Source organism: Trachurus trachurus (assembly GCF_905171665.1).
Source record: "Trachurus trachurus genome assembly, chromosome: 14".
Classification (NCBI taxonomy): Eukaryota; Metazoa; Chordata; class Actinopteri; order Carangiformes; family Carangidae; genus Trachurus; species Trachurus trachurus.
Genome location: NC_139903.1, coordinates 10,735,908 through 10,761,853, shown reverse-complemented (window position 1 = coordinate 10,761,853; position 25,946 = coordinate 10,735,908). Strand labels below are relative to the sequence as shown.

The 25,946-nt window shown below is 42.3% G+C and overlaps 2 protein-coding genes across 2 annotated transcripts; one reads left to right on the top strand and one right to left on the bottom strand.

The window, feature by feature from the left end:
• The first annotated feature begins 645 nt into the window (after window positions 1–645).
• On the top strand, window positions 646–11,000 carry adora2b (adenosine A2b receptor). Its single transcript, XM_083987401.1, has 3 exons — window positions 646–749; window positions 909–1,374; window positions 9,356–11,000. Exons 2-3 carry the CDS (start codon window positions 1,055–1,057, stop codon window positions 10,101–10,103), a joined length of 1,068 nt encoding a protein of 355 aa, XP_083843527.1. The 5' UTR covers window positions 646–749; window positions 909–1,054; the 3' UTR covers window positions 10,104–11,000.
• Window positions 11,001–12,795: 1,795 nt separating this feature from the next.
• Window positions 12,796–25,864, bottom strand: zswim7 (zinc finger, SWIM-type containing 7). Its single transcript, XM_083987301.1, has 5 exons — window positions 25,757–25,864; window positions 24,054–24,075; window positions 22,897–22,999; window positions 14,638–14,742; window positions 12,796–13,031 (listed from the first exon to the last, which is right to left on the bottom strand). The coding sequence occupies exons 1-5, from the start codon at window positions 25,830–25,832 to the stop codon at window positions 12,921–12,923; spliced, it is 417 nt and encodes a 138-aa protein (XP_083843427.1). The 5' UTR covers window positions 25,833–25,864; the 3' UTR covers window positions 12,796–12,920.
• Between the last annotated feature and the right edge of the window lie 82 nt (window positions 25,865–25,946).

The window sequence follows — 25,946 nt, the reverse complement described above, 5'->3', positions numbered from 1 at the left end:
TTGGTAAACATGTCACGTTCCTGTGAAATCGTGTAAAGTCGCTGAGACAAACACTGATGGACGATAACCAGCGATAACACAGATCATGTTAGATGCGAGACGTGCCTGTCCTCTCGTTAACACATTTCCAATTCCAATTCTATGTCTCCGCGCGCGTTTGCGTCAAACAGCGCCAGAGCGTGACCGAGATTCCGCAAACAGCGAAAATCGAGAGTAGATTGAGTTTTTTGGAAGTTGCGGTCGCCTCCCCTGAGCCGCTGGTGTCGGGCACAAGCCTGATTGAAACCAGATGCAGCCGGGCGTCTGCGTCGCGAGGCTGTGTGTGTGTGCGCGTGCGTGTGCGCAGCAGTCCGCGTTTACATTAAACGGAAAGCACGTGGTGGTGGAGGTGGTGGTGGATGCTGTTAACTGGCGCGTAATTACGCACGGCGGGGCAGTGACGCTCGCTCGGGATTCCACTTATCAGCTACTTGTGATCGCATGCGAGAGAGAGAGAGGGAGATAGAGAGAGAGCGTGTGTGTAAGTGTGTGTGTCTGTGTGTGTCCGCTCGGGGCGTGGCCTCTGCGAAATTTAGTTTTTTTCCTCCTTTTTTTCCCTGTGTTTCTCCCTCCACTTCAAAACTGCTGCTGCGGGTTTAGTTGTGTGACTCTGTAACTGCGCTCGAGATCCACGGATGCCGCTGAAATGCTCCACAGTTCGGTCACGGTCGCTGTGAAAGCATCCACGGACGATGTGCAGGTTCATTAAGGTGAGCGAACTGACTTTCTGTTTTACTCTGCAAAACTTGTGCGTAATTGCGCAGCTATTACCGACTCCTGTCAACTTTGTGATGCTGAACAGCGCTGGTTGTGTTTGTGTTTGTGTGGTTTTTTTTCTTCTGTGAAGTAAATGTGTGTGTTTCCCGCAGATGGCTGGAGGTGCAGCTCACACTTGTGGAATATTCCTGGATTATAGCAGAAAGACTTCTTTGCTCCTGTGGGACTAGAAAACAGTGTTGTGTGTGGGGGGAGGCCACCGTCTGCAGGTTTTAGTCCTTGAACACACTTTGCTGAGATGAATACGTTGTACATCGTGATAGAAGTGGTTATTGCTGTTCTCTCCATATCCGGCAACGTGCTGGTTTGCTGGGCTGTCGCCATCAACACCACTCTGAAGAACGCCACTAACTACTTTCTGGTGTCTCTGGCTGTGGCTGATATTCTGGTCGGTTGCCTCGCCATCCCCTTCGCCATAACCATCAGCATCGGCATCAGCCTGGACTTCTATGGGTGCCTCTTCCTGGCCTGTTTCGTCTTGGTACTGACACAGAGCTCCATCTTCAGTCTCCTCGCCATCGCTATTGACAGATATCTGGCTGTTAAAATCCCTCTAAGGTGAGTGTTCATTTGATCTCTGGTGTGAAATGAATTCTCAGCCCGTGAAGATGCTGTGAAGTCGAGGGGAAAGAGAGAGTAGTGAAACCTCAGCCACTGCCTCTCCTTTCTGTTTTCTTCTAAACCAACAAAGTGAATTCAGCTGGTTTCAGAACAAGACTGTGACTTCAGACCCAAAAGGTTTTGCTTTGTGTTCTAAATAAGATTAAATAAAACCAACTTCCTTTCATTACATCATCATAGAAAAGCTCCCCATTAATTCCCTCTTGGTGTTGTCATGTATTCCCATTGAGACATAATCAAATGGAGGAGCTGGGAGATCAGTACTGGCTCTGTGAGCTCATGAATGAGTTTTCTGTGGAGATTACTGCCTGCTGTATAAATAGCAGGGTTAATATCTAAACTTGGAATTATAATCACTTAATACCTCCCTTAACATTATTTAAACCAGAGTTGGACACAGACTTAATTAACACTTTGAAGTGTCTGTTTTATAACCTCGGTTCACTAACAGCGTCCGTTTTCCAAACCCAAGAAATCTGTGACTGTGATTTGGCACAGGAGTCGTTCTGAGATGATTTTCCTCAGTAGATAAGCAGCTGACTGTTGGTACTCAGCGAGCTGTGGGCTTTTCATCTTGACGCCTCCTGCAGCTCAGGCTGACACGTCGGATCAATACCTGGCCACTGAGTGTCACTTGCATTGATCCTGACGGCCACAGAGAGCCGCTGAGCGTTGAAGCAGCAGTCAACTGGGCTCTAAGTGAAACACAAAAAGGCCACGGTGCTGCTGCTGCTGCTGCTTGATATTTCCACTAATTGAACTCCAGCTCTATTATAAGTGGGGAATTGTGTTTGTGTGTTGTTGTTGTTGTTGTTGTTTCTCCTCCAGGTGATGGTGATGTGAGCTTGACAGTTTATTTTATTTAAAGGAGACGACTTCTAGTGCAGGGAACATTGTGGGATGTGTTTACGGGAGCTGGTGGTGCTGAGGGGCTGTTTAGCTGTGATGTGCTGTCATTTCCATTACACTCAAACACTGGCAAGAAAGGACACTTTGACACTCGTCCCTGGTGAAGGTTTTGCTGCCACCAAACAAGTGGCTTGTAAAAAAAAACATCTCAATTTGTGCTTCTATTTTTGACCCACAGACGGAAAGCGAACCTTGAATGCACCTCACACTGACTTTAACTGCCTGTAAAACCTCTCGTTACAAGAATATTTTCTGGTTTCTGAAAGCCCAACACCCACCACCAAAACACACATGGACACAAGCGATAATAAGATCAGTGTGTGTGTGTGTGTGTTGAGGTCAGATTACATGCAGCTATGTGTGTGTGTGTTGAGCCAGATCTTCTGTCCTTTGGGATCGAGCATGTCTCTCAGATAAAAGTGTTTTCACAGATGTGCTTTAGAAGAAGTGAAAGGCCAGAGCCAGATGTTTGAAACCCCGTGAGAAGCCGCACACCCACTCAACGCTCCCCTCAAGCCCCCGTCCTGCCTGTTAGCATTTCTCAGAACAAAAAAAAGACCCTCCGGCTGTTTAAAGTCCCCTCCGTCCCTCCGTTTGCTGTCGAATAACCTTTAAGGACTGTCCCCACCCACACCAGCGGCGCTGCGGTCGGGGAAGTGGGCATCACCTCGCCCCAGGCTGCTGATTCAGCACATTTCAGCTCCATCATTTTAACGGGCAGTTGAAGCGTCTTCCTGTCTTTGTTTCAGCTCACATGTGTGTGTGTGAGTTGATCCGTATTATATCAAACTGAAAGGAAATCACAAGACAGAGCAGGAGGAGGTCCGTTGTATCATCTTCATCCTCATCATCCTCCAGAGCCCTGAATTGACCTGGGATCAGCTGTGGAGACGATTAGGGACAATTAGGTGCAGCGAGATGTCGGGTTAACAAGGTTGACACTGGTTCACAACAATGTGCGTCGCTTCCTGTTTGGAGCGAAAGCTTTTAGGACTAAGAGTCAGTGTTGTTGTGTGATTTATGATGTGTGTGTGTGTGGGTTTTCCATTTTGACAAAATGTGGAAGTATTTTTGGTATAAAAAAAACAAAACACGGATCTGTTTTTTTTTCTTGAGAGTTAGAGGAAAGAATCAACCACAGCTTCATATCTGTCTATTAATGTGAAGCTGTCATTATAAACACAGGAAACAAGAAGACAGGAGCCTGGATCAGAGTCCTCAGACCTCTCACTCGCTTTTGGTTTGTTATCTATTGACTGTTTTAAAGAAAAAAAACGCACAATATAAATTCCACAGGCTCTGGTGTTATAGTGAGTTATCATGGTGTTGTTATGGAGTTATTTCTCAGTGGGTGTAAGAGGTGGAGGATGTGATTTTCCCAGGGATACGTCAGCCGTACCATTTAACTCCCTGTAAAACCACAAACTGTTGATTGTACGTTTGTTCATTTACTCACAGTTTGTCCTGAAACGGAGGAGCTGACGTGTTATAAAAAAACCCACATTGATTGTTGGCTGCAGGTCGTGGCTCATATTGTCACAGTGACACTGAGCTGAACTGTGTTTCCTGAGAGAGATAGATAGATAGAAAGAAGGCCGTCCAGATTTAAAATGTTGTCCTGTTCTTTTTGCATCTGTAGCTTTTATCATCTCTGTCAGTAAAGTTTTGTTTTCACCTTAGTCTGTTTATTCTCCCATGAAAAAACTCAGATTATATCCATATTTTCCTGTCTTCTCCTGTGTGGATCATGATATAAATCTGATGTAGATCTGACCGACGTGTGGTGTTGTTTAGTCTTGGTATGGTGGGGGTGCTACACAGGGTGAAATATAAAAGTTTGTTTATGTAAAGCACTTTGTTAAGAAAAAGTGCTGTAAAAATGAAGATTATTATCTTTATCATTATTATTGATACTGACTAAATTCCACAGCAATAAACTGTTGCACTCTGGGAAAGTGAGTTGCTTTTTGTCCATGAAACTAAACACACTCACAGATTGTATCGGTCAAAAACAGCTCCAACTCTAATTGGAGCACGACAGCTTTACATATCCAAATATGCGTTTACATGGTTTTTATCCTCAACTTGTCTCTGTGAAGTTGCGCTGAGAGATTCTCATAGATACATTATGTGATGCAAATGCCACACGGCTCTGTTTGCATAGACACACACACACACACACACACACACACACACACACACACATAGAGAGAGGCCTGAGTCAAGTATAAAATCCCCTTGTGTTGTCAGTGTGAACCGGCACATGTTTGATTGTGTTTGTAGCTGAGCTGCCGGACACTGCCGGATCTTTAAGCAGACGGTGTGTGTGTGTGTGTGTGTGTATGTGTATGTGTGTGTGTGTGTGTGTGTGTGTGTGTGTGTGTGTGTGTGTGTGTGTGTGTGTGTGTGTGTGTGTGTGTGTGTGTGTGTGTTGGTGGCCTGCTGGCAGAGGTCGGCAGCCCCCGGGCGGAAGCAGAGCGGCACAGAGGAGAGAAGGGATGTATGGAGAATGGAGCAGGAGAAGAAAGCAAAACAAAGATAGATGCCAGCGTGCTGTCGTCATGCCAGAGCTAATCCATTCAGGCCAGAGCTCATGACAGAGAGAGGAGAGAGAGAAAAGAGAGAGAAGAGAGGGAGAGAGTGAGAGAGAGAGAGAGAGAGAGAGTGGGGGGGATGAGCAGGAGATGGACCCTGTGGAAATCGGCCTCTGCAGCGTGCTGTACTAGTTAGAGGGAGGAGGAGGTAGAGAACCAGGTGGAGGGTGAGGGAACATGAGGAGGTGTGCAGGTCACTCCCCCTCCTCCCCTCCTTCCCTCTCTGTGGGCAGAGTGCTGTATTATTCATGACCCCTGGGTCGACCTGCCGTCTCCCCCCGGAGCAGCGTTTGCAGGACGGAGGCCCTGAGCTCGCACGCCACTCATGAATAATTGAACAGATTGTTTTAGGGCTGTTCGATTAATCAATTTAAAATCGTAATCCCGATTATTTGGAATTGTAAAAATCGATTTTTTGAAATCGTAAAAGTCGATTTTTTACTATAACTAGGGTAGCCTAATTACGGTAAGCCCCCGTTCATGAATCTGGGCTGCGCTGAATCGTAATGGCTGCTGCCTCCTTCCTCCCATCACGCTCTCCCACTGCTCTCCCCACACACTGTAAACAAGCATGTCGGCGTTTTGCTAAGACCAGTGAGGTCCATTAGGTCCATTTAAAAAGACACAAACAGCACACAAAATAGTTTGTCATTTAACAAAAAAAATCGTAATCATAATCGGAAATTGATTTTTCAGAGAAGAAAACCGAGATTTTATTTTTGGGCAAAATCGAACAGCCCTAGATTGTTTGTGATTATTTGAACATAGAGCTGGTTTCACAATCTGAAGCCACTCAGGACGAAACCGCGTTGATTTGCTAACACACAACTTTCATTTTACTGGAAAGTTCTCGATGTGCGAAACAAGGACTCGGTGATGGCACAAACTTCCTGTCTGCTTCCCTTTGAGTCGGAGCCGGTGATTATCTGCAGTTTGAACCCACTTCCTCACCGTGTGGCTTCACTCTCTTCTCATCGCTCGCCTCCTTTCTAACGGCGACACTGTTGTTATGTTTATTACAGATGATGAGACCGACACCAATGGTTTACGGTTTCATCCCGTGTAGCCACAGCAGCAGCCACACGGCGCTTATCATCAAAACACATCTCAGTGATGCTGTTGCAGTAGCTCACGCTCTCTGGAGGATCGTTGCTGGTTCATAAAGGAACTTTTTCATCACTTCATGGTTTATTGACAAATGTGTTTACTTCATTTTCTGTATGAGCTGGATGTTTCTTCTTGATGTGGCACAACCGGTTCCTCAATTTATCTTAGTCACGGGCTATTTGTGTCCCACCGATGATCTCTGTCTGTGTCTGTGTCTGAGGAGACCGGCGTCCTCCTCTCTCCACTGTCTGTTGTTAAAGGATGTGAGAGCGGGGCAGCGATACAGTGAAGTGAAACATGCAGAGCTGCTCAGGTAGATGTTGGTTAGGTAGAGACGTGATGAGAGTGGGCGACTCAGTAGCAGAGTAAAGTTTATAAAGGATCACTGTCTATACATCACTATTTACACAGGCTTAAAATGTAGGTCAGCACTTTTCAGCAACACTCACATCCTCAGAAGTTTAGTTTAGTTTAGTTCATTAAGATCCCCATTAGCTACAGCAAAACCACAGCTATTCTTCCTGGGGTCCAACAGAATTGTATGTACAATAAGAAAAAACATCAAAACAGAAACATTATAAAAGCAAAAAAAAAAAAAAAAAAAGAAACTAAAAAATCAGAGCAGAAACATTATAAAAGCAAAGCAAAACATAAAAAACAAGAAGTAATTCACACTGGATCATTTCACCACAACTATAGATTATTAAAACAGTTATTGGCGAGATTACAGTCAACAATAACTCTTTGATTTGATTGAACATGTTTGCACTTTGCAGCATGTTTTACTATCCATTTATAAATCAGTGTCCAGTGATGAAATGATGTGTAAACATATTAATCATAGATACAGATTATTTATCATTTCTAAAATATGATAGCAGAATTCAAATTGTTTGTAAATATCACAACAGATGAATGTATTTAAATTATTTTTAAAAGTAATTTACTCATAATTATTCTATTGTTAACTTGTGTCTTGATTACTATTACAAAATGTGACTGAAAAACTTACACATCAACTTCTATTGTGATCATGGAACATGCAGCAGTGGAGGTCAGACGAATGCACTGTTTGTGTGTGTGTGTGTTTGTGTGTCTGTGTGTGTGTGTGTCAGTGGATGTGTGCGCTTGCATGCTTGTCAACATCTGTATGAGTCATTACCATGCGGTCGCTGGGCCTGAATTACTTTGAGGAAACAGCTCATGTAGCTTCGAGCGCTGTTGATCTGATGGGGACAGTCAGGACGACGACACTTGTGAGAATCTGCCCAGCATCTCGACACACTGTCGCCGCTGCCACCGCTGCAGTAAAGGAAGGAAACACATAAAAATCATTGCAAAAACGTTCGCAGCACGAAGCGATGAAAAGTGAGAACAAAAATAACTGCCAGTGTCACGGCTTCTTTCATTTTCACGGCTTCACGCTCTGGTGCTGTGGTTTGTGAAAGTCCCACTAACAGTAAATGAATCTAATGCACAGACTGTTGAAGCATCCCCCGCACCTCCAGTGAATGAATTGAAGCAGAGCAGGATGTGTTTATGTGTGTGATGCGGCCAGAGATACAGTAGTTTGACTCATGTTTTCATTTTGTAGCTGATAATGTGTGTAGAGGTGGAGCAGCAGGCCTGTCTGTTGTACTTAGACCACAGTAACAGTAACAAAGTCTTGACTTGACTTGGAAAGTAATGTGGGTGAGTCGTACCTGCCTGTAGCTATATGTAGCTTTGTTTATCTTTTATTTGTTGTGTTTACAAGCTGTGTTACTGTTTTTAATTGAACCGAGGGTGTCGTTACCATGGTCACACAGCACGTACATCCTCCTCCCCTCGGGTCCACATGTCAGCGGGAGTTGAGAAGATGCACTGAGATGATTAAAAGTCCACACAAAGTCATCCGAGGTTCATGCGTTTTTAGGATTTTTAGGGCTCAGACACTGAAAACAGTTCCACCTGTGGTGCTTTCACTGTCTCGTCTGAAGCTCCGACATCACGGCGGGTTCATCACGAGACAAACTATCATACATGTTCACCAGCTGAACAGACAGAAACACACAACTTAGAGCAATATGGGGTGGAAGGAGGACATTTTTAGGAGTGGACCGAGGGAGTCAAACAAGAAAATCATGTGAACTACTTCTTAGTTTTCTGCATTAAATCATCGACAAGTCTGGTCTGATCGTCACCTCAGTCATTTGTTGCTTGTGTTAGTCACTTTTTGACAAACACAAGATGATAAAATGAAAACCAGCATCCACTTCTAGGTAGTAGCAGCCACAGAATAAAATAATCTCCATTTTTAGACAGTTTTTCTGATGAAAACTCGTTTTTTGGTAGCATAACCTTGTTCACAAATATTTTCCAAACACACTGTGAGTGTCTGAATAATGCGTCTTTAATAAGCTGAGGGTTGGGTAAGAAGATCCATCCCATAAATAAGCCAAACATATGAAAGCATCGGCAGTAAAATTTCAATTACTTAATCAAATACAACACCACAGGGCGCATGGCTGCCTAATGAGTCCAATCAATCATTGTCAAAATCAGTTTTGCAGCTTTTATTTATTGATTTTTTTTTTTTTGCTTGACTTTCGTGACCACAAGCTGCTGCTGCTGTTTGGTTTACAAAAAGAAAATGGTGATCTTTCATGACAACACTTCATCATCAGTTATCCTGACTGTCTGACTGAGTCCTCTTTGTTAGTCCAATGTGCATCCTGGTGCAGTATAGAGAAGTAATATGAGCTGAGTGTCAGAACCCAACAGCTGCTCACCTTTTATGCAGCAAAATAAAAGATGAATATTCTTTCTGGAGCTTCTCCAGCGCATAATTCAAACTCATGATGATAGATGGGGAAATATTTGTAGAGGAAATTGTTTATAAAATGAACAGAAAAAAAACCCAATGAGGATGAAGCTTCACATGCACTCACTGTTGTATCATGTTGCACAGATACATCTCAATACATTTCTAGTAGTTCAGGTCAAACGAATTCATATAGATGAACATACTTTGCAGAAGGCCAACATTTCCATATTAAAAATGCTTTTTTCTTTAATAGATAGATACTGAATTTTAGGTCTATAAAGCCATAATAATTACAATGAAAAGAAATTAAGTAATAAAGACATGAAATGCTTCATTCTGTGTGTAATGGATCTATATAATGTATTAGTTTCACTTTTTGAATTGAATTACTGACATTCAGAAACTTTTCCATGATATTCTAATTGAGATGCACCTGTATTTGTTGTCTTGTATTTGATGTCCACGTGATAAAGACAGTAACCTCCTGCTGTGTTTCCTGTAGGTACAAGGAGTTGATGACCGGAAAGGCCGCCAGAGAAATCATCGCTATTTTATGGATCCTCTCCTTCGTCATCGGCCTCATCCCTTTCTTTGGCTGGAACAGGAAGTACTTCGCCTGCAGCACCAACAGCAGCAGCAGCTCTGGGGCGAACAACACTACAGACGCTGCCGGCCTGGTGCAGGGGCCGAGCGGCGACAGAGGGGACTTGTTATGGAGCTGCAGGCTCAAGTGCTTCTTTGAGAGCGTGGTGAACATGTACTACATGGTCTATTTTAATTTCTTCGTGTGCGTGCTGGTGCCGCTGGTCATCATGCTGGGCATCTATCTGAAGATCTTCACCGTGGCCAGGAAGCAGCTCAGGCAGATCGAGCTCAAGTGCGTGGGCAACGGGGACAGCCATCACCACGGGCTGCTGCAGAAGGAGATCCGGGCGGCGAAGTCTCTCTCCATCATCGTGGGGCTGTTCGCCGTCTGCTGGCTGCCCGTCCACATCCTCAACTGCCTCACGCTGTTTTACAAGGAGATGGAGAAGCCGGAGGTCGTCATGTACGTGGCCATCATCCTGTCTCACGCCAACTCGGCGGTCAACCCCATCATCTACGCCTACCGCATCCAGGACTTCAGGAACACCTTCCGCAAGATCCTGACCCGCCACTTCCTGTGCCGCAGGGAGGAGCTGTACCTGAGCTCCAACGGCAGCAGACGCAACAGAGACCAAATCCACATGACCATCGACCCTCTGCTATAGAGAGTCGTGCTGAGGAGGAGCAGGAGTATTATCTGTGTCCGCTCTGTTGTTTCAGTCTTGAATTTTATTTCCACTGAGGTTTCTAATGTTTACAGAACAAGGGTATGATATGTGAGGGTGAGCCGATGTTAAGATGCGCCTTGAATGTGGACATTTTATTTATGAACTGTGTCAAGAATCAGGGGTCGAGCAGTGAAATGTTAAACGGTCTTACGTAACTTTTGTATTGTGTGAAGGATTTCTGATTTAAAAAAAAAAAAACACGATGAAGCTAACTGGATTTGTAGGACTGTGAACAGGATCCAAACTTATCATTCTGAAAAGAATCCACCCTGTTACAACTCCAAACACTCCCTTTTCTTTTTGCCCTGCTATTTTATATTGTCAATATTCAGTGCCAGTGTTTAATTATTTATTTATTACAAACACCTTATCTTTGAGAATGTAAAGATCAAAAAGACAAAACAAAAGAAAAAAAAACAACTTTGTGTGGCTAGATCTGTATGTGTGGACCTAGAAAGGTACAATAGACGTAGTCTCCATCCCACATTCATCCTCGTGACCCTCACAGGCTCTGTTCTTTCTTTTCTGATTTATAAGAGGAAGTATTTTCTAGGTCTGTGTCCAAAGTAGGAGACAGATAAGGATGCAATCTGTCGTTGTAAAGCAGAAATGTGCTCGAGCTGCTGCATCAGTCTTTGTACAGTCGGAGGGACACAAACAGATCACAAACGGGGAACTCTCCTGCTGATTGAAAATTGCCAATAACTAAACTAGAAGGGGGAAAAATGCTAGTGTAAACAAAAAGAAGAAGAAGAAAAAAACTTTTCCAGTCCCAAAAATCATTTCTCATCGCACACACGGCTGACAAAATAATCCGGTGACCTGTGGCTGCGATCCAGATCCAGATCCAGAGGACGACTGGTTCCAAGATAAACTAGGAACCAGAAATCAGTCGGTCGCACAGATTCGGAAATAAGTCGCAGTTTAGCAAAAACACACCTGCAGTGGTGCTGTGTATCATTTTCATGTTACTTAACACAAAAAAGCTCAGGAAGTGCTGATTCACCACAAAGCTTTTTTTTTTTTTGATGCTTTGTTTTGAGCCAACCGATGATATACTGTATAAGCAGACACGCCATCTTAAAATTTAATTATCATGATGATTATTATGATATTAAATACTCCTCATCATGCATGCTTCTTCTGGTACACATGCTTACATAAAACAAAGCATCATTGCTTTGATTCAGTTAGCTGTACATGAATGTCACTCGCCTTAGGAGTCCAGCTGACAACACCCCCCACCCACCCCCCCTCTACGTTGGTCTCAGCTGGCCGTTCATACAGTCACTCCCCCCGAAAGCTGCTCAAGTCACTGACCCAACCGAGGCATTTGATACAGCAGCAGCGTATTTAAGGGTGAGAACCACAAAAATATACAACTCTGACGACTCATTTCAATCACAGGAAATCATTTTCTTTCTGTGGTGCAGCATCGCAGTTTGAAGGAGCACAGCTGCAGCCGATGTTTTTTCCACCGAGTCAAATTTAGAGAAAAAACAAAAAACACCTGCTTTGTGTCTTTTCCTCTGGGGGTGGGGTGTTCAGTGTTGTTTTGAATGTTTCTGTTGAATTTTTCAAACTAACAGGTGATGAACCACGAAAGGACGTTTGGTAAAATTTAATCGGAGCAAAGAAGAGTATTGTAATTTATGTAAAGAAAATGAGAGTTTTTTTTTTTTTTTTTTTGTCGCCCGAGAGCCATCACTACACAAACGAAAAACACATTGCACTGACATTTTAGATTATTTCCTGTTTGGTGTACTTCACTGGTGATGGCGAACCATGTCGTGTTGGTGTTAACAAGTGTTCCTTTGGTTTGAGCGCTTCACTCTCTCCCTTCATTTTGCCGTTGTGTCCAGTGTTACCACCTCTGACCGAACTTCAAGGGCTAAAATACAGGAGTGTGCCAACGTTTTAGTACATTCCAATGGAGACATCTATACTGTAACTGCACTGTAACGTTGTATTATTGTCTTTGTTGACTGATGTGTTAAAAAAAAAAAAAAAAGTACTGTAGGTGTCCGGCTTTCTACAAGCTATTGATTGATGTCAAACTATTGCCTTCTTTTGCGATTTTTAAAAAGGTTAAGACGGACAATAACAAGTTGATCTAGTTCAACATTCCTGCCTTTCATTCCTCAGTAGCTATCTGTCAGTGTGCTGTAGTGTCGCTACTAATCAGGAAAAACATCCACTGTGGTCGAGCTGATGTGCAACTTTTCCAGAGGCCATTCTTTTCTTTCTTTCATTCATTCATTCATTCAAAAACTACAAACTGCAAACTGATACTGCTATTTAACATGATGCAATCTGTATGTATGGTGAATTATTTTGTTAATAAAGGTAATGTTTATATTGTTACAGAAAAGTCTTTATTTTGAAAATCTCAATTTGAGACATTTGATGTTTACAAAAGCTGCTCAGGAAAAAAAAAAAAAAACACTTCCCTGACTGATGTGACATCAGTTAAAAATAACCTAAAAAAATCAGCACGCTCAGTAAACAGAAGTTGTTTCCCTGGAAACAAATAAAAACAACTCTTCCAAAAGATAATATAAATAAAGCCACATCTGGCATCTTTCAGGGGTACATGTGAAAGAGCAGGAGCCCACGGCCATGTGCCCGCCTCTCTCTCTGTGCAGTTCCAGAAATATCCATGTTGAATCATGGTCCATCATGTCCCTCTGGGCCCAGGTGTGCTGGTCCAGCTGCTGCAGGCTGGTGGTGGTGTGGGGGGGGGTTACCTGGGTGTCAGGGTGCTGGTGTCCCACTGAGCAGCGTGGACATCTGCTGATCAGACACCGTCTCCTGCTGAGTCACAGCCGTGGCCTGACAGAGGTAGGCAGCCAGGATGTGTTTGCACTGCAACAGAACAACACAGACACTGATTCATGACGTGACCACAGGCACCACAGTGATTAATGAGACGGATATGAAGCTCTAATGACACCGACACCGCAGTCATTTAAATTCAAAGAACTGGTGTAAACACCATGGAAAGAAGAAACCGTTTGGTTCTGACCTGCTGGAAGTTTTCCATTGAGTAATTTTTCAATCTGAGATTATTTGTCTCAAAGCAACTTCCATGAGTAACTCCAATTTTTTAATTAAATTATGGACATGGGATTACAAATATGAAAAGTAAAGAACACATGATTAACAGGGTCACGAGTGTGTGTTTGTGTGATGAATGAGAAGCCAAGGCCGGTAGCTGGTGTGTGTGTGTTGAATGAGAAGTAGCCCTGCTGCTGCTGCTGCTGTTGTGTATTTATATGCATGTGTCACTAAACACATTCCTCTCATCATTATCAATATGAACGTGTTAATCATTGACTTGTTTTCTCCCTCAGTCTCGGGCCTTGTTCTATGCATTATAAATGAGGTTTCCTCTGCACCGGCGCCTGCGGATCAGCGTTTTTACATAAACAACAAGACGAGGGACAAAGGTACAGACGTTTGTTTACTAGTGTCTCCTGTCGGCTGTGTTTATGAGCTCATGGCTGCCTGCTGTTGGCCGGGGGAGCGTCTTTGTCCGTTATCAGCTGCAGCGTGGACCTGGTCCGGTCTTATCCACTCGTGTTGGACTCTGCAGAGCCTCTGGACGATCGCAGCGGCTCCAGCTGCACTGCAGACAGGCTGCATGGTCAAACTCAAGAGTCTCTTGAGTGCTGCGTAGTTTTTACTTAGAGATCAGAGAGTTATAATAAAATCTGATCCACCATTAAGCTTCCAAACATGTAACAGCACAAAATAAACTTTAAAATCTATTAAAGTGGCTATTTACGTGTCAGGAGAGTTTGATGAATTAAATACTCGTCTTTTTTTGTCTTTACTGTGCTTTCGTGGGGAATGATGATATCAGTGGTGCTGATTGGCTCTCTGAGAGTCTCCTGGCTCTGCTGCTGCTGCTGCTCTTGTTTCTCACACTGATTTTAGCAGCATCCTCCAGGGAGAACTAGTCTCTCTGCTGCTCTGCTGCTGAGGTCGTTTGCTCGCAGATATGTAGCGAAAAACAGCCAGCCGGGGTGGACACGCCCCCCTCGCTGACCTGACAGATATACAACCAGACCGCAATACATCTGCTGCACACATTTCGACGTGTGCTGCTTGGTCTCGCTTTTTTCCTGGGCGAAAGGTTTCTCCAGGACAAACGCCCGACCCACAAGACACCGACTGTGGGGCAGATTTCACCTACATGTGCAAAATATGTGTGTTTTTGACTATGTGTATGGTCAAGTATTTTTTTTTTAATTCTTTTATTACCACTGCAGATGTGATAGGTGAGTTTAAACAAATCTCAGAAACCACAATCTAAAACATAGATGTAGAGACATGTAAGTAGAGAGTAAGAATAATCTGACCGGGCATTTGATGTATGAGATGTATGTGGCACCAAACACAGACTGAGGCTCCATTTTCAACTCAAAATGAGCGTCACAGTGTGTGTGTTTGTGTGTGTGTGACTCACCAGCAGGCCTTCATTCTTGCGGAGCACGGTGTGAGCAAAGGCTGGACACGGGCAATAGTGACAGGACACAAAGCAAGTGTACAAACGTCCGGAGCCTCCCATTACCTGCAACAGATTCATGCAAAGTACATTCAAATATTTGGCGACGTATACAACGACAACCTGGAGACGAGCATCAGTTGTTTCTCCATAAGGGAGGAGGTTTACCAAACCAAACACAATCGCTAGGCTCAGGCTGTGTGTAGTAGTTGCCAGCTGCAGCTGTGGAGCCGTGGAGAGACAAGTGGAAGTGTGGAAAGACATAAAGGAAAAACTCAACTCTGTACTACATCACAGAAGTCCAACAACGTGCAGAGCAGTAAACGCACATGGTGGACACATTTCCTCTTTATCATGAATCTAAAAATGACTGACACTGACATTATAGAGCAGCGGTGTCAAACTCATTTTAGTTCACGGGCCACAAACAGCTCAATTTGATCTCAAGTGGGCCGGACCAGTAAAATAATAGCATAATAACTTCTAAATAAAAATGTTTCAGTAGGATTAAGATGTTTACAGTTAATGAACTATCCTTTTACAAAACATATTATGAACAACCTGAAATTTCTTGATAAAAAACATTTGCGGTTTCAACAATTCTATGCCTCTTCTGTCTTCTGCACTGCCCGTCCCAAAAAAAAAGTCACCGCTTGAATTTAACTAAGTTAAAGCGAGTGAGTGATATATTTGTGTTAATATAAGTCTTAAATAGTTATATCTTCCGACAGCAATCACTTACATAGAGTGTTTGGACTGAAACACGGGTCTCTCAGTCCCTCTGCTCTGCTCTGAGCCGAGGAGAAAACATTTATCGTATCCTACAGTTTTTATCCAATGAGGAGAGAGAACGGCATGCAGGGCTGTGTGTGCAGCCAAGGAACGCCGTGAATGTGGTGACGTAGCGACGAGGACTGTTATGGTGCGTTCAAGGAAACTCGTATTTTTCCGACCGTGAAGTGGTACCAGTTCGATCTGGTACGAGTTCACCGGTCGGAAGTTACGAGTGGCCGTTATAGTGACTTTCACCGGTAAAACAGGTCGGAAAAACACGAGTGGGTTGCCTGGAACGCTACAAAGTCGTAAGTTGTGACTTGAAGCTGTAATTTACGATTTCAAAAGCCTACCTGGAACGCAGCATTAGCGAAAACGACCGGATCACTTACTTCTGCTTTAATAGGTAAGAGCCTCTCATTGGATAATTACTGCATGGATGATTGTGTTTCGGATGGCAACAACTTATTTAACCCTAACTGATGTAGTCTCATTTCTTAAAAAACCACGTCAGAAGACACATCCTGTGGTCGTGGAGAAGATGTTAATCTGTTTCAGAAGGGTCAAATTATTGGCATCAAGCAAATAAAATATCTAAGGAGATTGCTGAGACTATTAAAATTGGGTTAAGAGCTGTCCAGCGCATTATTAAAAACTGAAAGGATAGTGGGGAACCATCATCTTCAAGGAAGAAATGTGGTCCAATGTGACAACAGAGTCTAGACCTTAAAGGGATAGTTAAACATTTTGGAAAATTGGCCCATTGCCATAATCCCTATCTCATAGTGTGGTGAATGTGCAGCTCACAACTTGTCCACCAGAGCGTTTTGGAGTTGTTGGATTGCGTATTTGATGAGTTTGATGAGGGGAAACCAAGAAATTACATTGGCCTCCGTAGCGTAGCTCTGAGCAGCTCGCGGCTCTGCTCCGCCGTTCTAAAAATAGCTTGCACCGACAATTAAAGAAAACAAATTTACTCCTAAAACTATAGGGATTATGGCATTGGGGCAATTTGCCAAAATGTTGAACTATCCCTTTAACCCAAATGAGAATCTTTGAAAAATGAATGCAACTCTGGACGGAAATAAATGTTGTGACATTGCAGAAGCTTATCGAAACGATGCCACAGCAAATGTGTGCCATAATCAAAGCTAAAGGCGGTCCAACAAAATATTAGTGTGTGTGGCTTTTTTTTGGACGGGAAGTGTGTGTAATTTTCACACTTCTTCCTGAGGGCCGGATTGGACCCTCTGCGGGCCAGTTTTGGACACCCCTGTTACAGAGTATTCAGCAATGTTACATTCTCCCTAAGAGTTTGAATGAGTTTGTCCTTAAATCACACCAGAGAAGACAAGATCAGCGATGATGTCATCTGGAGACGAGCCCTGCAGCTGCTTCATGCGTGAAGTCAAACAAACTGTTCACACATTAGGACACCAGTCACGGTATTTTACCAACTGATACTTCCCAGTGTCAATACAGCTTCAGTGTCTCCACACCAGCAGCTACTGTGACCATCTCTTGGACACTGACTTACCTCCGTTCTTTGGACTCTTTGGCTTTTTTAAATGTCTCATAAAAGTAACAGATCAGTGGTTGAGTTGAAGGTGAGGCTGCATCAACCTCATCATTTCAGATTACTTATTTGGTAGGAGACGAGATTGACGCGATGCATTTTTAAACAACCTGCGATGTTGTGTGATGTCTAATGGCCTTGGCTGACAGCCCCTCCTGCTGCTCACTCCGGCTATAGACAGTGATTTAAGTTTCGTCCTCATGCACATGACACATGAGGACATTAAGTCAGTGGATTAGCTTGACACCTCACAAAAACTAATGCTCCCAGTCCCCACCATGGCAGAGCAGGCTCCATTACTCTCCACAGCCTCGATAAATTACCTCTCTCTGTGACCTACTAAAGTAAAAACACCTCATTTGTTCATTGCGACACTTCATTATAAAAAAAAGGCACCAGAGACAATTACATGGACTTAAAACACCTTGGTAAAGATGAATAAAGCATCATACATAGCAGCAACGGGGACAAAAGCAGGGAAACTGTGAGGACGGAGCCAGGGACCTCTAGGGTTTCTAAAGCGCCAAGTTTATTGAAAACCAGCTCACACTGGGGTCTTTTTTGTTGTCTGCTGGCATCGTAGATTATGTGGCTCTGCTGCAGTTCACGCTGCTGCTGCAAAGCTGGCAGCTAATGTCATCAACAGACACACACACACACACACACACACACACACACACACACAGACTGTAGGCTTCCAGTGCCTGGAGAGGATCCAGATTTCCAACAAACACTATATACATCAAGATCTGCCATTCAGTTATCTGCAGAGGGAGCAGTGAGAGTTAAAGCCTCACCAAAGCTCTGGCTGGAAACACCAGCTCTCTGGGGAACAGTCGTCGGGAAGCCATTATGAGCCAGAGGGACGTGAGCTTGGACAGCCCTCTGTCCACTGGTTTCACACCACAAACAGGGCTACAGGGAAATTTAAAGTTCTGGGAATACCCTGAGATACCCCGCCCCTGTATCTGAACTGATTGGACACATTAAGTCTCTGGCTGTTTATTTAATTCGAGAACTGCCGGCCTTTGAGTGTGAAAACGCTTTTGTCCATTCCTCACAGAGTTTGTTCTCCATCCCAGTTGGGAGAACGGCTTGATGACTCACACTGTGCTAGGAGAAACGATCAAATAAACTGGAGGGAGGGCGTCTTTAGCTGCCACAGAAACTCACATCAGTGCTGCATCAACATCTCATCATCAGCTCCTTTCACCACCTCACACCTCACAGACGGCCAACGGTATCTGATCGGACAAATCAAACTAAACAAATCAAAAGATCATGCTCCTGTCCGATACTTTTTCTTCCCTCTGGATCATGGACAAAATTATTTCAGTATTTATGTCAGAAAATGTTGAAAAAAGTAGTAAGAACATTTTTTTTTGTTACATTAACAGTCCAAAAACCAAAGCTGAACTGACCCCCCCCCCCCAGAAAATCCACACATCTCATGAAGCCGTACCAATAAATATTTATTTATTGTTAGTATTTAGTGTCGTTTAGTTTAGTATTCAGTTTAGTTAGTATTTAGATTTGATTATTCTGAATCAATTTATATTATAAGATTTCTGCTAGTATTCTGTCTATTATTTGTTTCCGGTTTGCCTGTCCACCTGCTGGCTCATACCAACACCCCTTGCTTTTTCTTTTAGTTTTTACTATGTTTTTATTTGAACTTGTATTATAAGTATTTTAAACTATTTATTGCACCCCGCACTTTCTTTCTTTCTTTCTCTTCTCTTGGATATGTTTGCCTTTGTTACTGTTTTAGTCTATGTTATGTACTGTGTATATATATGTATTGCATGTACAAGGCAGCTGTTACAACTCCCTTGCCCAAGACAAATTTCCCCTTGTGGGACAAATAAAGTTCATTTGATTTGATTGATTTGATTTGAGTTTAGGTTCTTTCTTGTTTGTGTTTTTGTTTCATTTAGGCACGTTAGGGGCAGCTAAGAATATATTGTATGTAGGGTTACGGTAAGGGACCAGCATGCACCTGGTGGTGCATGGTTTTTTACCGTCGAAGAGGCACAATGGAATTTTCTTTGTTCTTTGCTTGCTCGTTTTCTGGTTAAAAAAAAAAAAACATGTTTTTTTCCCCATCCCAGACACCACAACCCATGGTGCAGCAGTGGCCCTTTTTTATGATTTTTATGATTTGAAACTTTGCTTTGTTTGGACAAACGGCTGCTACAGTCAGCAAACTACTTAATCAGCAAATCATTTCAGCACTACTGTCCTCAACAGCAACCCTCGTTGTTGATGTTCTGTTGAGCAAAGGGACTCAGTGCTGCCACCCACAGTGTTCATGCTCATACAGCTGAGTTTCATTACAGATGTGAATACACTAACTACCTCTAACTCCCCACGGGCTCTGGTACACCATCTCCACTGAAAAGGTCACAGAGCGTTACGAAGGAGATAAGGTGAAAAAGCAGTGAAATGCCAAGATCTCATGAGTTATTCATTCCTTTGGAGGAAAGACGAGTCCAAACAACCACAGCAACGTGAGAAAGTCGTCCGTGTTCCATGGAAACTGTATATTAACAGGAAATGATGAAAATTGTGGAATTTATTAATTTATCTATTTCACCATCTCCCCAGCGTCAGAGCACCTCTTCCAGTGAACTCCACTCTCCATAAGGTCGAAGAATATAGTTCATTTCCAAACACGAGTCTCATCAACTTCCTGAAAGCATTAATGAAATCTAATTTTTAATGCTCTATTTTATGATCTAATGAAAGAAAACTGCTCTCCCATCGTCTTCCTGCCTTACTGGAAATTTGTGAAGACGCTCGACCAGCGGATGTCGACTTGCGGAGGGGTTTATTTTCCTCAAACTGTCGTCACTGAGAGGACGCTCTTTTTACTCTAACTGTAAGTGCTGTCACGCTGCCCACGTTATGTCTGCACTGAGCGAGAAGGAACAGCCCTCCAACCAGAAATATCACAACTCAATCTTTGGTCCACACACAGAGAAGAGTTTAAGCCTCCTTTGCTTAAACTTACACTGCTTAAAAATGACCTACAACCTAAATCTTTTATCCTCATCTATGTTCTGTTTAAAGTTTTCTCAAATAGTTTTTGCCAGCTGCCCACTGAAGCACTTACTGTCGAATTTAAGTTAAGAGAGGCAGAGTCCGGTGTAATCTAAATATTTGTGCCACGTCTTTGAGACACACTTTGAACAGACTCTGGATAAACTGAAGTCTCGCACAATCTATCCCTGACTGTCAAAACATTAAACACTGCCTGATCATGGGAACTCAATCTTCACGATGCATGACACACAGAAAGAGAAATACTTTGTGATTATTAATGTGCTGTTCATGTGCTAAAACCTCCCCGTGAAGGCGTGTGATTTACTGCATGATGTAATGCTACTGTTCTCAAAAGAGACGCCTGCAACTGCAGACTGACGACAAATAACTGTCATATTCAGCTTGGACAAATCTGTGTAGCTGGTGATATTAAAAAATGTATGTTATACATGTTGTATGTTATTAAAAGTTTGTAAGCCAAGTGTATAAGGCCAAATGATCTGTAATAAACAATGCTGTGAAAAAGTATTTGCCGCCTTATGGATTTCTTACTTCTTTGCATATTTGTCACACTTAAATGTTGAAGATTATCAAACAAATTTTAATATTAGACAAAGTAATTGCCCCCCTTGTTAAATTATGAACTAACTGTGAAAGCTGAGTTCAATTTCACTGTCCACAGCCTGGCCTGATGAGCTGCAATTTCTTGATTCAACAGGTCTGGCGGTGATAAGGCCTGGGTGTGGACAGTGAAATTGAAATGTTGGTTTATCATAGTTAGTTCATGAATAAACAAGTGGGGCAATTACTTTTTCACACAGGGCCAGGTAGGTTTTTTTCCTCTTAAAAATTTAAATCATTTAAAAACTGCATTTTATGTTTACTTGGGTTATCTTTGTCTAATATTAAAATTTGTTTGATTTCATTTAAGTGTGGCAAATATGGGAAAAAGTAAGAAATCCGGAAGGGGGCAAATACTTTTTCACAGCACTGTAAGTCATGCAGAACACCTGATAGACTAGATGCACAAATGCACTGGATGGACAATGAACTACCGCGGGGCTTCCTTATGTATAGTTTGACATTTTGGGTAATGTGCTTATTGATTTTCTTGCTTAGAGTTTGATGAGAAAATCAATCCCACTCAGCCAGTTAAGACTTAAGACTGTAAACAAGGTGAATCAGCTCAGTTTGGCCGTCTAATGGTAACAAGAACCAACAATACTTCTAAATACCACAACTTTATCTGTGCAAAATCCAAGTACTTATGTGAAACAACAATTCACTGGGACCTGTTGCCAAACAAACCACCTTGCAGTCGTGTCCTTCTGCCAACCGGCCAGGCTACAGGAAACATCTTCCCTTCCTGAGTTAGTGGTGAATAATGGCCAGAAGTGTTCCAGGGAATCACCTTTCACCTTTTGTATGAGAAATGTCACCACCTCATTATCTTGTCCCACTAGACATTCGTGTTAAACTCAATGATAATTTGTGTATGGATTCTTGAGTTATTGCCAAAACTGTTTCTGGAGGTCACCATTACCTTGACCTTTAACTTTGACCATTAAAATCTAATCAGTTCCTCGAGCCCAAATGGAAATCTGTTGCCAAATTGGAAGCGACGGTCTTGAGCAGTTCCTGCAGATATTGTGCTCAGGAGAGTGGGACAGATGGACGTGCTGATGGACAACAGGAAATCATAACGCCTTAAGTCCTTGGCTCGAACTAGCACAGAGGAGTCACTTTGACCGACCCAGAAATAGTCCAGTTGATAACCCATCATAAAACATTACACTTGAGTTTTTAAAACAAATAAAACAAATAAGATAATAATGAGTTAGTACGGTGGCAGGTGAACTCATTTTTGTTCTAAATTAAACTAACTTTGTTGTTTGCCTGTATCTGTTGACATGTGTTGATGGATCTGTGATAGATCCAATGACCCTGCAGAGGTAAGCAGTTTAGCTAATGGATGCATTGACACTTGGCATTTTCTTCAAATAAAAGAGTAGAAAGTACTAAATCTAAAAAAGACCGTATGACCTTATGAGTCTCTTCTATTGAACTACAATTGTTCTCAGGAAAACATATAAAAAAAGCATTTCCCAGAAGTGAAGAGAAAATATACTATTCATGTCCAATACATTCTGGGTGACCACAAATGTCAAACAGTCTGACACGAAATGAGGTGAAACGATGAAGGCACCATGACAGAGCTGAAAGTGTCCAAACACAGTCTTTATTTAGCTGCATTGTATTTTACAGCTCCTTTCATAAAAGTGGTTTTGCAGGGCGCTGAAAGCGTTTACAGGAAATTTGGGTCACAATGACCACAGCCTCCGTGGCCTTGTTCTCCCACCACAAATAAATCTACATCCGATGGAGGTTAACTTCTGACTTTGAGAACAGCATCAGTTTACATAGTATGGAAGAATGGCATTTACTTTACGTAACTTGTAATTACTGGACACTGGTGTGTCTGTGTGGGAGCCATGCTAGGACTTTAAACTGGATGGACCACAGGATAAAAAAAAAAGGTCCAAAAGTCTGACTCCACTTTCCCACAATAGTTTTTTTTCACACCTTTAAACACACAGTCCTACAAATATTGTTGCCAGAATGTGTCACATCAGCTTTTGTCGTGTTGTTGGAAAGGTTTTGAAAATGAAGTTTGAAAATCAGGCTTTTACGATGTAATTTTGACTGAGAAGGGGCTTTAAAGTTGGATGACTGCTGAGAGTTCACAGGGAAGAATGCAGCTGATTTGCAGGATGTAAATTGTGCAAGACTACTGATTTTAGTGCTGACAGAGACACATAACGCACCTGGAAAGCTTTGCGTCCACTGGGAGATGAGAAACTGGTGACCGAGCGCTGGTCGACCAGGTCCAACGCCTGCAACGCACAAGGCCCGAAGACAAACTTCAGACTGAAAGACATGGGGAAGAAAATGTGAGAACACATTTTGTACTTTTGCACTCAGGTCATTAAAAGGAAATGTACTGTCAGAGCCTCTGCTGAACTGTCTTGTAACTGGTGATACAAAAAACACCAACTGTGCCTAAATCCTCAGACAGTCATGAATCCAGAGTGGAGATTTTTAGTTTTAGAATAACACCACCAAAACATGATATTTAAAATTCATGCTTTATATGGAAAAAATGCATTAAAAGTTATTGTGTAGCTTTTGTTATATTATCTAAATGCAAACATCAACATCAACAAAAAACACTTTTATCCTCCTCCTCTGAAGCTGAAAAAAGACTGAGGCATACAAAATATTACTGAGAGTATAGGAAAATAAAGTAAAGCACCATTAATGACAATTATATTGATACTCAATGCAAACTGTGATTCCGGAAAAATATCTGCTAATGTAAGACAAAAGCCTGAATCAATTAGTTTGTTAGTTTGTAATTACATTTTGTTTACGATCGGTTTGTGGACATTTTCCTATAACTGGGAGATGATGAATATAAAAATGGATGATGATGCCTGCTCGTGAATTACCAGAATGTCTGGTGAAGAGCCCCGACATCAGAGTCGGCCTGACAAACAGGCAGGATGTGGCCAGGTTGACCCAGACAGGGAAGACCACTTCACTCCCATTAACTGTGACCATTATGCTGGGAAATGTTGCAGCGGAGACAAAGAGCAGCAGCAGCAGCATCATAGCACTGTGTCTCAGTGCTACGTCATCTGGCAAATCCAGACTGTAAAAAAAAAATGCTTCCCTTGTGTTCCTCAGTGTGGTTTCTAAAACTTCACACCCACTCATTCACTTTAGCCATGTGCAAACATTTTTCTTTTTAACTCAGATCGTAACTCAGACAGGCAAAAATGACACATTTGTGGATTGTGTCATAACATAAGCCAAAAATATTTGAGCTTGACTGCAAGTTACTGTCACTGGTGGCAGGTTTGCAAATAAATATCTGTGATGGAAGTTAATAGGAAATGGGAATGAAAAAATGGACACTTACGCCATAAGCAGATCATCAGAAACTGCAAAAAAGAAAAAGAAAATGTAAATGTGCATTCAACATATTTAAAAATTACATTTTAATTTTTCCATCTTCTGCAGACAAAGTAGAGTGAACAATATGACAGAATAACCAAACACCATCTGCTTCAGACAACCATGGTAGTTGTTGCTTTTGTATTTAATCATATATACTAAAATGCATGCTATTGCTGATACTGATAAATACTAAAGAAAACACTGTTGTCTCACGCTAGAGGCTGAGGACAAAAGCGTGGGCTCTGTATGCAGGCAAGAAAAGTCGAGATGGCCTCTGGGTCTAAGTGCCTAAGTGGCTCTGTGTCAAGAATCCAAACCCTCAGTTTTGTTAAATCCCTCAACATTGCTCCAGCAGTACACACATTAAAGCAGTTCCTCTGTCCCTGAAGCCAAATTTAAAAATAGGAATGTATTTTTTTTTTTCAGTTTGGCCTTTAAAAAATTTGCCATGTACAGATAACAAAACCACTGATTAATGGTAATAAAAGTCTGTGGTGGGTTATCAAGAAAAATTGGGGTTTAGGACTTGACCTGAGGCGATCCTTGGTGGACAATAACAACAGAATTTTATTGTGGCTTTTCTGTGCCGTAATATTTCCATTTAAGGCTCTGCCACAAAAACTGATGATCGGGGACAACGGCACTGTCACTGACTATAATGTTAGCCTATCTGTTCATTTGAGATGTTGGTACATTATGTGAGATATATCACTCATTTATGATGAACATGTTGATAATATAACGGTGAATCTTATTTTTTATTCATGGTAACGGTGGGTCAGATTTACTTGATTGTCCCAGAGAGTCATTCCAGTCAACAGTGTGTATAATAGGCCTTTTTGACAGCCCAGGTGGTGCTCAGGTAATCAAGTCTATGAAGGTTCAAATATGACAAGTAATTAAGCCTGGACTTTGCATGTTTTTTGTTACTGTAATTTATAATTCCTTTTCTTTATTATATCGCTGCTCCGATTTATGTTGAATTAAAATGCCTAATCCTTCACGCCTTATCTGGTACTGTTTGGTGTTGTTTTGCTTTCCCTCATGAATCCCTTAAATGTTTTTGCACGTTTATACTACACTTAATTTGTCACCTGTATTATTATCCTCATTGAGAGGTCGTATCTTTTAATTTCTCAATAAAAGAAAGGAAGAAAGGAAAAGTCTGTGAAGGTTGAATTTAATTCAGCTGCCTTTGTTTCTGGGTCACTCACTGCTCACTGGGACCCTTGAGCAGATTGTTGCCTTTATAATAACACCGAGCTCTTCCAACTATGGCAGGTCAAAATACCTGCTGGGAATAAGCCCTGACTTCTTTACAGGTGTCTTCACGTGAACAATGTTGTAACAGCGCCATCTAGAGCCTCATTACTGAAACACACCCGAGTAGAAACAAACTATGCTAAATGCTACGTTACTTCTTTTGTCACTTTTTGCATAGAAACAAAAGCTGTGTGTTTTTTTTAACGGAGAAGTGAAGTTGAAGGTTGAATTCCTGGTAAAGTTAAAGTTACTATGTCAAGTTTCCTCCTAAAGACAAGTAAGTTTGCCTCGTTTTGATAAATCCAACTGTTAGCTGGTGATGCTAACTTAACTGTTTAAACATTAAAACCCGTCCAGGGCCCAATGGTCTCTTTTATCTGCCCTCAACCATCCCGGCCTTACTCTGAGATGATTCCTGGTACGATTTCTGGATATCTCGAAAAAGTTGTTCAGCCACCGCAGGTAAAAATGAGGACATTTCTCTGTCCGGATGTCATCGACTTCTCTTCACTCTTCACTCGATACTGGTGCTGCGTTCGAGAAACCTCGGAACTCTGAATCTCCCGAGTTGAAAAATTCCTAGTTCCGACTT

Coding starts and splice junctions, on each gene's coding strand:
- zswim7 (XM_083987301.1), bottom strand. CDS start 25,832: ATGTCCTCATTTTTACCTGCGGTGGCTGAACAACTTTTTCGAGATATC. Junction 14,743..22,896: donor GTGGACGCAAAGCTTTCCAG/GTGCGTTATGTG, acceptor AATCTGTTGCAG/GTAATGGGAGGCTCCGGACG. Junction 13,032..14,637: donor GCAAGAATGAAGGCCTGCTG/GTGAGTCACACA, acceptor GTTCTGTTGCAG/TGCAAACACATCCTGGCTGC.
- adora2b (XM_083987401.1), top strand. CDS start 1,055: ATGAATACGTTGTACATCGTGATAGAAGTGGTTATTGCTGTTCTCTCC. Junction 1,375..9,355: donor GCTGTTAAAATCCCTCTAAG/GTGAGTGTTCAT, acceptor TGTTTCCTGTAG/GTACAAGGAGTTGATGACCG.